Source organism: Conger conger, chromosome 18 (assembly GCF_963514075.1).
Source record: "Conger conger chromosome 18, fConCon1.1, whole genome shotgun sequence".
NCBI lineage: Eukaryota > Metazoa > Chordata > Actinopteri > Anguilliformes > Congridae > Conger > Conger conger.
The window spans coordinates 12,431,681-12,445,396 of NC_083777.1; the positions used below are offsets into that span (position 1 = coordinate 12,431,681).

Consider the following 13,716-nt stretch of genomic DNA (forward strand, 5'->3'; position numbering starts at 1 on the left):
ACCCGACCTGGACTGGGAACCTGACAGTCAAACACACTGAACCAGACAGAGCAGGCCAGGCACTATTCTCCATACCTACCTGGAATATTTGTTGATAATTGGCCAGACCCTCTTCTCGAAAATGGTTCAGAATATTTATTCAGAATAGGCGGGACCCTATTCTATAAACTGGTCTAGAATGCTTGTTCAAAATAGGCTGGGCACTATTCTGTAAACTGGTCTAGAATACTTATTCAGAACAGATGGTCCCTATTCTCTATACTGGTCTAGAATATTTGTTCAGAATAGGCTGGTCCCTATTCTCTAAACTGGTCTAGAATGCTTGTTCAAAATAGGCTGGGTACTATTCTGTAAACTGGTCTAGAATATTTGCTCAGAATCATCTGGTCCCTATTCTGTAAACTGGTCTAGAACACTTGTTCAGAATAAGCTGGTCCCTATTCTCTAAACTGGTCTAGAATGCTTATTCAGAACAGATGGTCCCTATTCTCTATACTGGTCTAGAATATTTGTTCAGAATAGGCTAGTCCCTATTCTATAAACTGGTCTAGAATATTTGTTCAAATTAGGCTGGGCCCTATTCTGTAAACTGGTCTCGAATATTTGTTCAGAATAGGCTGGTGCCTATTCTCTAAACTGGTCTAGAATACTTGGTCAGAATAGGCCAGGTCCCATTCTCTAAACGGGTCTAGAATATTTGTTCAGAATAGACCAGATTCAATTCCCGAAACTGGTCTAGGATATTTATTCAGGCCGGGCCATATTCTCCGAATGGGCCAGTGGTGTTTGTTCACCTGGCTCCTGTGGCGGGTCGAGGCTTGGTGCCAGATGTGTGGGTTTGGCGGTGCTGTCCTCAGCATTTCTGAGAGATCACATCTGGAACGGAGTGCCGTTTAGACTTGAGATGCAGCCATGTTTATTTTCTGTAGCTCATATGAATGATTTATTAGATGGGGAAATGTAAGCATGATGCTGTGCTGACACAGACAGGCACATAGAGTAAACACACGGACCCACACAGACACACGCATGGGCACACACTCACACACACACGCACACACATACTCGCACTCACACACACAGACATACTGAAGGTTTAATGCTCCTGAAACTAACAGGAAGGGGAGATGGCTGCAGTACAGGCCTGGCAGACCATCACCAGGGAACATAGCCAGTGACTGCTAATGTCCATGGGTTGCAGACTTCAGGCCAAAGGAAATGCAACCAAGTACTAAATGTGACAGCAATTCAAAATATGTGAATTTGTCCAATTACTTTTGCTTCCCTAAAACGGGGGAACTGTGTATAAAAAGGCTGTAACTCCTACACTGTTAACTATGCCCTCAACACTGCTGACTCAGGCTGCTGACTAAGCCAGATATTAGATTTCATCTTGCATAAATGTGATAACATATTTTGAAGTGGAGACACAGTTGTCTGGCTTCCAGCCGTCTTTTGAAATGATTGCTGGTGATGTAATGCTTTTTGGGCTCCCTGGAGATCAAAGTGTCTGCTGTCTGGTGGCTGCACACACTGTATATTCAGCCTTAGTAATTACAGGACATATTACAGCGGTTTACAGGGGGTGACATCGGCCATGCTAAATGAAGTTCACAACCTCCACTGTGTGCCTACACTAAGTGTGTGTGTGTGCGTGTGCACGAGGTTTGGTGACATGGGGACCCTTTTCAGAAATACATTGTACTATGCTGTTACAATATCCAAATATTTCAACCAATATACCATATTATTTCAGCGTACTTAATATTGCAAAATATTATTCAAAAATCACAATTGAAATACAGCAAGAACCAAAAGTCTGAGGGCACTTCTAAGAATGGTTTGTTTTCATTATTTATCAATTATGATACTCTGTTTATACTTCTTCAAGAATACATTATCTTTAAGCCAAAAATATATTTATTGAAGTTCAAAGTTTGTTAGCACTTGGTGTGTCTGCCTTTCTTCTTTCTTGATTACCATCTCTGCTTGGCATTGATTCCACCAGCTTATATGTAACACCTCATCTTCCATTTCATCCAGAACTTTCTCAACACTTCCCATAGATGATTGGCTAAGGTTACTGAGGTTCGGCCTCTTCCCTCCTCAACTGCTCCCACAGATGTTCCATTGGGTTCAGGTCTGGTCGCTGTGGTGGGAATGCTATCTTGAGAAGCTCCCCTTGTTCCCAATCATTTTTCTTTTATAAGAAGTGTAATTGGAGTATCACAATTGCATTACATTCATATATTGAAATAATGAAAACAACCATGACTTGTTATTGTCATTATATTTCCCAAAAAAGTCCACATAATTAAAATATATTGCAGTTTGCTCAAATTCCTTTAAAGGAATCTTTGATTTGTTTAAGCTTAATTTTCCTTTTCACATTTTCCAGATGCAGATTCTTGACAAGTTTCCGATTGAGGGCGGGCAGAAAGACCCCAAACAGAGGATTATTCCCTTCCTGCCAGGTGAGTGCATCCACCATTTTAGACATCGACTGGCCTTGTCTTCTCCGACTTTACCCCCAACTGTTTGGGGTGGGGTGGCAGTGTGTTAAAGTTTTGACCTTGCTTGAACCTCCAAACATACAGGCGTCATGCTCATATGGGGTACTGCTGTTGTATTTAAGTCAGCACTTTACCCTATTGTTCTTTAAACTTTAGAATCGTTAGAACTGGTACAGTCAGTATGTGATGCCAAACCTTTGGTTCCATCCATGCAGTAGAGCAGCTGTATAAATGGATTGTAAAAAGAATATGATGTGTAATTTTCCCTGCATAACAACTTCTGCTGAATGCCTAAAATGTAAAATGTTTACTTAAGTAGTTAACATTTGAGTCAGCAAAAAAGTTGCAGGCAGCTAACTGCCACCAGCCCAGTGATATACACCAGGCCTCTATTTAGACCCAGAAAAAGTGCTTTTGTTCTTTGTCTCAGCCCACTATCAGGGAATGTGCATGAATAGTGGTGTCTTGTTGAGGGGGCAGGGAGACGACAGAACAAGGTCTTGGCTGTTGCAGCTGCTCTTTGCAGTTCCGTACAGTTTTTAGATTCTATGGTTTAGATACGATGGTAATTCTTCAGGGGCTGAGGTAATTGGCAAGAAGTACAGGGTATACACTGGTTCTGTAATTTAGATTCTATTCTCTGCATGGGGTTAAGGTAATTGACAGGAAGTATACACTGGTGGACTACCAGTTTTGTATGATCGGTTCACTTAGTTGACATTATGGGTTTGCCTCAGTCAGCAGTTTGTGTCATGTCTCTATGGAGACCTTCTGCTTCTCCCAGGCAGAGAAATCCCATATTTCCCCCCTGGTCACGTGTCACAGACACTAAACACCCAATGTGTTTACAGAGCTGAGACACCCCTGGGCATGAATGAAAGTTTACCAGGTTAATTACACCTCAGGACCGATGGTGAGGACAGAGGCTTTCAGTCTTAGCGGCGGGTTTTCCTCTGTTTGGTGTGGTTTATGTTCTCCGTAAACCTTCTGCAGAGTGCTTTCCTCACGGCCCCTCAGAAGTAAACAGTCTGTTCTCACTGAGCCTGTTTCTGGCGCTGCCACTCTGTCCCTTTCAATATGGAGGAGGCAGATAAGCCATGCGGTGTGGTGTCGCTTGCTTCAGGAGTGAGTCACCAAATGTAGTTTTTGTGTGAGCCGCTTGCTCGGTGAAAACCTAGGCAGGGCAGCGCCAAACCTGTGTCTGGAACACGGCAGCTGAAGAAACAGACTTCCCCACTTTCCAGTCTGGGTGATTTGGCCCTGGATTCATTCAAGATTCGTCCTTAACTTTAATTTGCACACACTCAGAAATAAAGGTATGGAAAGTCCCTAAAATGGTATAAATGCTTGTTGCTGGGCCAGTACCCTATAGGTGCATATTGTACTGTAGCCAGCGATATGTAATCAATTAGTAAATTATTTGCTCGAAAAATGTATTCATTTGTACCCAAAGAGAACATTACTGTACTTTCAGGGAAATTTGATCCTTGAAGAATAAAAATGTACTGCACCTCCACTGTCTCCACTGTTTCTGAGAGTGCAGTGATTCAGAGCTCATTTCTTCTTCACAAACACAGTTTGACAGTGTGCTGACGGGTGAGTTTCGTGCCAGGGTTTGTGGAGAAAAGCGTGTGCGTCTACTTATGAATCAAATACAAGGACACATTTTGATTCATTCCAGGATTTGGTAAATAGATTCATAGCGCTGGGTGATAATTGTCAATGAGATCAAAGCTCAGAGTCCTTTGCAGATTCACGCTGGTCTGTAACACTGTCTGCTGTATGGGTGTGTACGAACCTCAGACAAACACCGCTAGGCCAGCTCCCCGCTGTCTTAATTCTTCCTGTTTTTTATTCAGGAAGGCTTGTCTCGACATCCTCTAAGGCCTTGAGCATGACTCTCCTCACCGCAACCTTTGCTGTTAAACACTGATGTGTTCAAAGTCGCTCTAGTGATGGAAACTAATGGGCGAAATTACAGGCGGGGGACGTGGTTATAGCAGCCCATGGTAAACAGCGGGGGCTGTAAATCCTAATCGCTGTCGGTGAAAACTCAACAAAGGTTGGCTTTAATGCCCGTTTCACATTTTATAAGCCCGGGGGTGACGCTCCACTTTTGAAAGGGAGCAGTTTATGTGTTAGCTTCCGAAGTGCCCGCTGACATTGAGACGGAAAGCACAAATCTCAACGTCCGTCAGAACCAGGCCCTGAGTTCTGCTGACTGTGTGTGTACCTCCCATGAGAAGCATGCACAACTCATGTTCAGACTGCACTGCACTGGCGTACATTATATTACATAGGATGATAAACCTTTACCATTTACCGTTGGGTACAATCTTGCAGCAACAGGAATGGACAAACAGGCCTTTTAACAGCACATAAAATGCTGTCCAAACCCATTCCCTTTACCTTGTGTTCACGGTCTCCTTCCTCAGGCATTTTTCCAGTATAAAAAGAGACCTTGCAGAGTAGACTAAACCAGATGCTGACTTTATTTGGTTCAGCTTCAATGCTAATCTAAAGTACTGCTTTAGTTAGCTCATGTAGCCTTGGTCCTGCGGGGATTCTTGCTACGGGCGTATTTTTAAAATGATGGCAAACCGTGTGGTGTGTAACTTGGAGCGTGACTAATTAAATATTTGATGTTATTAAGCGCTGGCAGTGTTGCAGATACATGTAGCTGGGGCACAGATTTTTTTTTTTTTTCCTGAGCACACATGGGGCTGTGTTGTAGTTTCGACACCAGTGGGTTTCTGAAGTCCAGCAGCATTTTATGTGGTGGAAGAGAGAATATTATTCGAATGAACTATTGTGTAATTATCAGAAGAATGCAAAGTTAGAGAGTGTGTTATTAAATTTTACACAAGGAATTTGTGTTGTGTGCCCAATGTGCTACATATCCTCAAGTTGGGAAAGCTAAAATTGACAGTTGATGGTGTCTTTATCACTCTCAACTGCCACCTGGTGGTAGTTTAAGACATGTCATAAAACATGTTTTTTTGGGTTATGGGGGACTATTACTATACTGCAGTATAAATGCTGTTTTTATTTTTATTTGTGCGTTTTTTTAAGTTCACTTCGTGGACTGTGCCAGATTATTTGTCAAAGGGAGCAGCCTCTGTATTTTAATGAATGGAATAAATGTCTGATTGTAATTGTGTATCTACTGACGGTAACGACTCATTCGAAGCATAACTTTTCTGTTTCTCTCACAGGGAAAGTCCTCTTTCGTCGAAGCCACGTCAGAGATGTAGCCATGAAAAGACTGCGGCACCTTGATGACTACTGCAGGGTACATCCAGCCGCCACACACGGGTCACACACACACGCAAATGAGAGGAGGGCTGGGACTTGAGTTTATGAGTCAGTGAATCATTCACGAGGCTCGTTGTACAGCACACGTTACAGCTGACTACCGACTTGTAATTCAGTGATTCACGTTTTATAATTCATGCAAACGTGGCTCAATGCTTTATGTTAGAAGGGGAAAAGTATTGTTAGAAAGAAGAATGTATCTCTCCTAATCTCTTTGCACATAGGACAACAGCATAGGAAAATATCAGTAAGATGTTGGGGCTAATATCCTTATCTATGACAAGCAAGTGTTTCTTTTTTTTCCCTCAACAAACACATTGTGGCCAGTTAACTATCACAAAAAACAAACTAGCAGAAAAACCCCTACTTCATTTATTTGTGTGATTGAGCAAGAATTAGGAGTGTTTTCAGAGGACAGGCTGTGAGTGGTATCTTAGGTACCAGATCCCACAGGAAAGAGAGCGTCTCTCTGCAGCTCTCGTTTCCTGTAGAGGAGGAACAGAGATAGTTCTCTTAGGAAAGGGAAAAGACTCAGGATAAATGGAGCATCTGGCATGGTGACATGAATAAGCAGGTGAGGAAAAAACAAAATGGCGGCAGGTGGATAATCTTTCTTCTCCTTTCTTCTCAGCTGAACTCAGTGACTGCATGTTCCCTCAAAGCAGGAAAGGGCTGTTTTGAGTTCACCAATCGCTAAGCCACTTGTGATATGCCAGGCGTGTTACTTGGCCTTACTGATGATTTCAAATATCTGCACAGTGTGTTCTCTATTTGTACAGCCAAGTTTAATGAATGAGAACAAGCTTCCAAATAATATGACAATGTCAATATATCATTATCTTTATTAATGTTGAGCTGAAACTATGTCCATCTATGTATATACTATGTAATGTATGCATAGTGTGGATCACGCAGACATGTAAAGCCTTTGGAACTGGACATTTATCCGGAACTGAAGCTGCGAATAAGAGCGTCTGTCTTATCACCCACCCACCGCATGTTTTCCTCTGTCTTCTCCTCCCCACGGGAAGCCTGCCCTGTTTCCTCTCCTCTCTTCTTCTCCACGACTTCCCCCCTCTTCCTTTAGACACAGGGCTGGGGCCTCCTCTTAGCCAGTCACATGCGACTCCACAGAGACATCCCTAAACAGACAGCCTGTGGCCTGGCTGGAATAGCTTGAGCAGACGTCCTCCTTCTCCCGGATACAGGCTCTTTCTGGGCCTGTCTGGAATATTAGGATGACAGGGCCCGGCCGCTCACCCCTGTCTTCGGTTTTTGAAAAACAAGATGGCCACCCTAGCCCATAGACCCCAGCTTTGAGCTGTACACAACGTGTAATCCGTCTCAGCCGTGACTGCACAGCTCAGCTGGAGGACTTCCCATTAAAGAGGAGTGGCAGCTGTCAGGCTCCAGAGGAGAGTATGGTATATACACTCTCAGACATAAAGTGACAGGGGAGGTACATTTTTGTTCTTCGAGGATCAAATTTCCCAAATGTACCGTGAATGTACAGTAATGCTCACTTTGGGTACAAATGAGTCAATTTTTTGCAAAAAGGTGCAAATTAGATATATAGGTACAATTGTATGCTGCTATATGGTACCACCCCAGTGACAAGCATTTGTACCTTTTTAGGCACTTTTCAGACCTTTATTTCTGAGAGTGTACACTTTGAAATGGTGCAAAATCAACCATGAAAGAGAGTGCTATTGGGTCCCCATTTCATTCTCCCAGAAGTGAAATAGATTTTCGGTGTTCAGCTCACGGTGTCTGCTCCCCCTACAGGCACTTGTGAGACTGCCCCCCCGGATCTCTCAGAGTGAGGAGGTCCTGCGCTTCTTCGAGACCAAGGCCGAAGACCTCAACCCCCCCAAAGAGTGAGTTTCACCTTCCTTCTGCCCACCCGCATGACGCTCATTTTATGAACTGAAAAATGCTCAACAATTTTCAGTTATGATATTTCAATTCAGGAGATTAATTCAATTCAATGAATGTCCTGAATTGATCTGAAGGAGGAGAGGTATAAATTAATTTCCAGCAGGAGACGAGTCTCTTCTTCATCTCAAGAACTACACTGAAACCTGCACTATAAGGGACATTAACTAAAAATCTAATCAGAATTATTACTTTTTAATTCACTGCAACTTGGAACATGTGGAATGCTTAAACTTAGAGGATATATGACCTATATATGGTCCTACCCTGATGTCTTTAGGAAATGCTGATGCTTTTTAAACAGTAAGGGCTGTTATTTTTGGCTGGTTTGTAACTATTTCATTGTGAATATTTCATTATATCTTCATTTTAAATGTGTTTTTTTGTTCATCCTATAAGCTCCTATACTCTGCTACATGAGGGTTAGAGTATTTGTCATTTTGACATTTTGAGACCATTTACATTTTGACCAAATCATCAGTGTGAATATCTCCAGCTCTCATGTTTGGAAATGACTCACTTTATGACAAAAGGAAATGTTATTGTTTACTTGTTTATGAATTTGAATAGGTAAGTATAGTACAAGCTAGGTTTTGAAACAGCTGGTAGCTGCTTGACCAGACAAGCTCCATACTCAACATAGCTTGACCAGCTCGAGCTATTTTTTGAAACAGCTGGTAGCTGGCATTTCAAGCTGGTCATAGCCGGATTTTACACCATGGCGCCTTTTTAACCCTGCGACCAAGCGACCACTTTAAATGGAAGAAAAGTGGTAACCGGGTTTGCATGCAGTTCTTCGTTTGTTAGCTGAATGTGTTTGTGGGTTTGTTAGCTCAGTCGCCGCTGTGTCCGTAGCTGCTTCAGCCTGTGTGTTGCCGCAGGAGGCTGGCTTATCCCTCCATCACACAGCGCTCTGGAGCAGAAAAGTGGTGGGAGGACAAAGCCCCACCCCGTTATTAGCCTCCATAACCTGATTAATTACCTCCTCGCCAGGCCTGTCTCGTTGCCCGGCGCACTGACTCATGCGTCCTCTTATTGTCTGCTTCTTGACGCGGCGTCATTTTTCAGCGGCGTTCCGTGTCACTCCCGTTCATCCAGAGCCGTAAATCAGACAGACAATGAGGCTGATGTGGACATCAAGGAGCCTCACACGTGGAATTAGCCCGCCGGTTGTTAGCGGTAAATCAGGCTGTGCACTGTGCTGTCCGGGTCACCCTGGCTACAGGCTTGTATAAGAGCCCCTCACCCAGGGATAGATTACATCTAATCCCAGCCTGCATTAAGAATCACATTTGCTTAGCCTGGCTGCAGGGTCTATGAGTGAGTGAATGAGTGAGTGTGTGTGTGTGTGTGTGTGTGTGTGCTTGCCTTACACACACACACATACACGCGCACACACATGCACACATGCACACACACTCAAATGTAAATTCAAGAAATTAAATAAATAAAATACATTTGACATTCAGTAACTGCAAATTGAGTCCTCCAAACAATAATTCCTTTGCCAAGTCGGGTAAACTTTTCATGACATGAGCCAAGTATTTTTATGCAGTGGCATTGACTTCCCATTGTGAATTTGCCTGAGAGCGACAGGCTGGTGTTATGTGCATGTGTTTAGGCATACGGGATAAAGATAATGTGGAAACTCCAGAGTCATGGAGCTGAATTTACACTGATGGATCGCTTGTCTTCTCATGGCTGAATCGATCCCGGGCAGGCAAATCAATATTTCATATGCATAACCTCTATATGATTATCGATTCCATTTCACAGTGCAGCGTTTCAGCTGTCCGGCTGCACAAGCTTATTAGAGAAACAGATGGAAAGTAAAATGATTCTTCTTTTCTCAGCTTGTCTGATAAAACTGGGAGGACACTTTCTTCCATTCCAAGATAATAACCATGGATTTATATTATTAGCTTTTGCATGTAGAGGTTAATATTAGTTACAATAGAGAGTTACAATCACCATATTTCATTCACTGGTCCAAGAGGATCACGATCGAGATGAGTTTGCTGAGGAAGCGCAAAATAGAGGCTTTGCGATGTAGTCATTTTCAATGCCATCAGGCCATATTAGCAGCTTTTCATAAAAGAGATGTAAAACACAGATCATATTTCTCATATTTAAGAAAAGGTCAAGGCAGCATAGGTTCACTCTAGGTTCAGCGTCTGTCTTTTCCTGACTGGGCAGTTTTTAAACAGTGGCTATATTGTATAGAGATTGTGTGATGAACATGCAGGGGTTCTGATGAAGACACTGCGGTCGCTGTGTTCAAATTCATCCTTTTCTCGAGAGGTGGAGGAGAGCGAGAGTCCCCACACAAAGACGTCTTTTCAGACGGCAGAATAACCAGGGCTCCACCAGATCAGACCGCAGGCTTTAAAGGCACAGATTGAAAGTCTGGAGGCTGACAGCCATACAGTACATTTTCAGCAGTTACTGTATGTTCCATTTAGGCGTCATGGTTTCTGCTCTACCTGGGAGGCTGAGTGTGGATTGGAATGTTCTGGACTCTGAAATTGACAAGTGAATGAAAGTACTGGTGCTCAAGTACCTGACAAGAGCCGTAATGGTGGAGACTTCACGGAATGTGAGCTTCTCGTTATAAAAACGAACAGGAGCTCCATCCTCCTCTCTTTTCCCCCCAGAGCCAAGGTCAGCCAAACAGAACCTACAAACTGTCTTCCTGCTGTTTACCTTTTCAGAATGCCAAAGGTGGTACGGAGGCAGCTTCGGGAAATGATAATAGTCATGGCTTTGGATATTTGCAGTGAAAGCTTTCAATATTTACATTTCTGTCTGTGAGTCAGAATCCTACAAAAAAATGGAAGTCGGGCTTGTTCATCTTCGGTACAGCAGGAAGGCAGCCTTTTTCGAGTGCTGGAAGCGGTTTTTAAATAGGCTTTTGGGTTTAGCAATTCCTCGTCGCACAAGGAACAATATTGTTCCTGAAAATGAAATCGGGCTGAGTAGAAATTTGGCAGCTGGCGTGTTATGTTGTTAAATAGCGTTCCCTGGATATGCGTCAGTGGGAGAGGTAAGGCTGCACGGCAGGGGCCTTGGTTAGGAATCTCTGGAAGAGTCCATCTTGGCCGGCACATCCTCTCACACCCTGGGATTCTGTTCTGTGTTCTCAGCTGCAGTGAGGGTTTAAGGCATCAACTCGACCCTGTTCTGTTCTCCACCAGCAGAACAGTGTTGAAACTCACAAAAGTGATTAGCATAGAAAACCCTGCTGTAAAATCCAGCTATGCCAGATTGACCAGCTTGAAAATTTACCTGGACAAGCAGGTCATAACTGGTCTAGCTGGGTATGAGCTGGTCAACCAGCTACCCCATATACTTTGAGCTGGTCAAACCATGTGAAGCTGGGAGCTGGTCTGACCTGTTCAACCAGCTACCGACTGTTTCAAAACCTAGCTTGAGTGGTTTTCTTCCACAGGGTAGACATCATTTGTGCATGTGAAAATAACCTTTCACTTTTCCAGAAAAAAGTTAAAGTATGCACTTGTTTGAAGGAGACCTTGAGGAATTGTGTATCTGAATGTACAAACTCATAACAAGTCATCAACCTTTACTCAAATGATTTGTGAATGCTTGGCATGGCCAACCAAGGACTTTTCCTGGGTTGTCTTTTGTTCTGCTATCATTCAGGGAGACCTTCACAGTGTTATGTTTGAAACCTTGGCTTTATAATTGGCAATTTAGAGACATCTTAAGTTGATGCTATTTGAGTTATAGGCATTGAGAATGTTGTAGTACATCAAGGTCAAACAACATATTTCATTCCTGTTGTATTTCTGCTCAATTCACTAATATCAAAGCATACTGTATGTGCTGCTTTTGAGATACTTCAAAATTGTGGCTTGCATTTATGGTGCAAAGAAGCCATTCATACAAGCAAAGCAAAATGGCTTTGCTGTTATGTCCCCTAAGTTTCCTTCAGAACTGCACAATTTCATCAAACATTGTTTAGAATAAATAAAACCCATTTTTGTTTTCCTCCAACAGATAATACTCTTCACAGTTTTCTTGTTACTGTAAATGTGGTTAATGTATTTCTTTTTACTGTAAATCGTGGTAATGTATTTCACCTTTAGAGTCTGTGGAAAACAGGGAGTTAGCATGCAGCCCAGCTGTGCTAATGTGTGTACACTGCCCATTGTGTACACAGGCCGTATTAGCAAACCATCACCTTGCTACAAAGTTTTTTTGATCAATTTTGTATTTAATTTGATTTATTGGCACCACAGTGTGGGGTTTTAAGGATCTTCTCAGGCAGAATGGTTGGCTGAAAGGCCTTTGCCTTTCTAATCGTTCCGCTGTTGTTCCAGTAAGAGGAACCCTGCAGTGATTGGCAGCAGGGGTTTTGCGGTGTCCGCACACACACACACACACACACACACACACACACACACACATACAGGGAAGAGTGTCTCACTACTCCTGACTTGAAAGCCCTTTCCTGTGAAGCAGACTGCGGCCAGACGACTGACTCACAGCAGCGTGTGAGTGGAGGGGGTCAGGGGAAGAGTCAGTCAGTCAGCAGACCGTCACACCCACCCGCTCACTCTTACTCACTGCCCAGCATATGGGCCAGACACTCCCAATTCATCTCCTCTGCTCATCTCACCTCTGTCTTGAGGAGAGGAGGTAACCAACACATCCTTACTTCCTCCGCTGTAGATGAAGGTTGATGACACCCCTGAGGGCCACACCATAGAAGCAGGGATGGTCATTCACTGTTTTGTTGTCAATGGCAGGGAAGAATGGGGAGGGGTGTTTTACCAAAAATCTTTTTTTGTTTTTAGTTTTAGAATAAAACGTGTTTTTGTATAATTACCCCTTGGGTCCAAATGAACCGGTATTCATTTCCTATGGAATTCGATTCATATTATTCACAATATTCATTAGTTATCTTGTTTTTGCCGATCACAAATCATCATATTTGTTTTACCATGCTTAGATTTTGAATAAAAATCATATTTATATTACAACCCCAAATTTGACAACATGGGTCATAAAGGACCCGGTATCTGTATGGAACTGGCCTGTTCCCACCCACAGTGGGGACAGCATCAACGGCAACGGGTTAGCCCTGCCCCTCCCGCCACAGAGAGCTGATCTCCAGCCTAATCACTCAGGGCTCAGACAAAGCCGCACTTTCTGTCCCAAATCAGGTGGAGTACAGACTGCTTGTTTAGACCGGTAATTTAGGGGAATTATATGACTCTGAAAATGAGACTGCGCTAGTTGTTTTTTTTTCCACAACCTGCTGGGTGTCTATCCTACACAGTATACAGACTGTGCGTGATTTTGACTCATACTTTAGATACACAGATAACGTGTTGCAAGAGAGGTACGGCAACAAGTTGTGTGAGCGCTGTCTGAAGCGTGTTAGCTCGTGAGCTACCAGGTTTTGCCACCAGAGGGAGCTGCCAGTTCCTTCTGTGTGATTACATTGACATTTTCATTCATATCCAGGGGGACCCAGCTTACATTGTTATATGTACAGTCCATTTATACAGCGGCGTATTTACTGAAGCAGTTCAGGTTAAGTGCCTTGCTCAAGGGTACAGTGGCAGTGTCCTATTTGAGAATGGAGACGCCAACTTCTGAGTTCCAAGCACAGTTCCCAAGCCCTTAAACTACAGCAGTGGTCTTCACTCCTAGTCCTGGAGAGCTACAGGGTGTACTGGCTTTTGTTGTTACTCAGCACTGATCAATTAAAGCAGGTAATTACACAGTTAACTCACCTCACTTGGTTTCTTGGGTTTGAATTTGTTGCTGATATTAAGGTAAAAACAAAAACCAGCACACCCTGCGGCTCTCCAGGACCAGGAGAAGATCACTGTACTACACTGTCACTGCTCTGATGTTCTATATGTCAGGTCAGGGATGGGCAACTCCAGTCCTCGAGGGCCGGTAGGTATGCAGGATTCTGTTG

At 43.3% G+C, this 13,716-nt stretch overlaps 1 protein-coding gene across 4 annotated transcripts in view; it reads left to right on the plus strand.

Moving 5' to 3' along the window:
* Positions 1 to 13,716, plus strand: part of LOC133118084 (SH3 and PX domain-containing protein 2A-like) — an 88,990-nt gene that overhangs the window by 21,459 nt on the left and 53,815 nt on the right. For all 4 annotated transcript variants that reach the window (XM_061227784.1, XM_061227787.1, XM_061227786.1 and 1 more), the window contains exons 3-5: positions 2,399 to 2,474; positions 5,729 to 5,805; positions 7,614 to 7,705. In XM_061227784.1, coding sequence (XP_061083768.1) covers positions 2,399 to 2,474; positions 5,729 to 5,805; positions 7,614 to 7,705 — 245 coding nt within the window. The remainder of the gene's footprint in view (positions 1 to 2,398; positions 2,475 to 5,728; positions 5,806 to 7,613; positions 7,706 to 13,716) is intronic.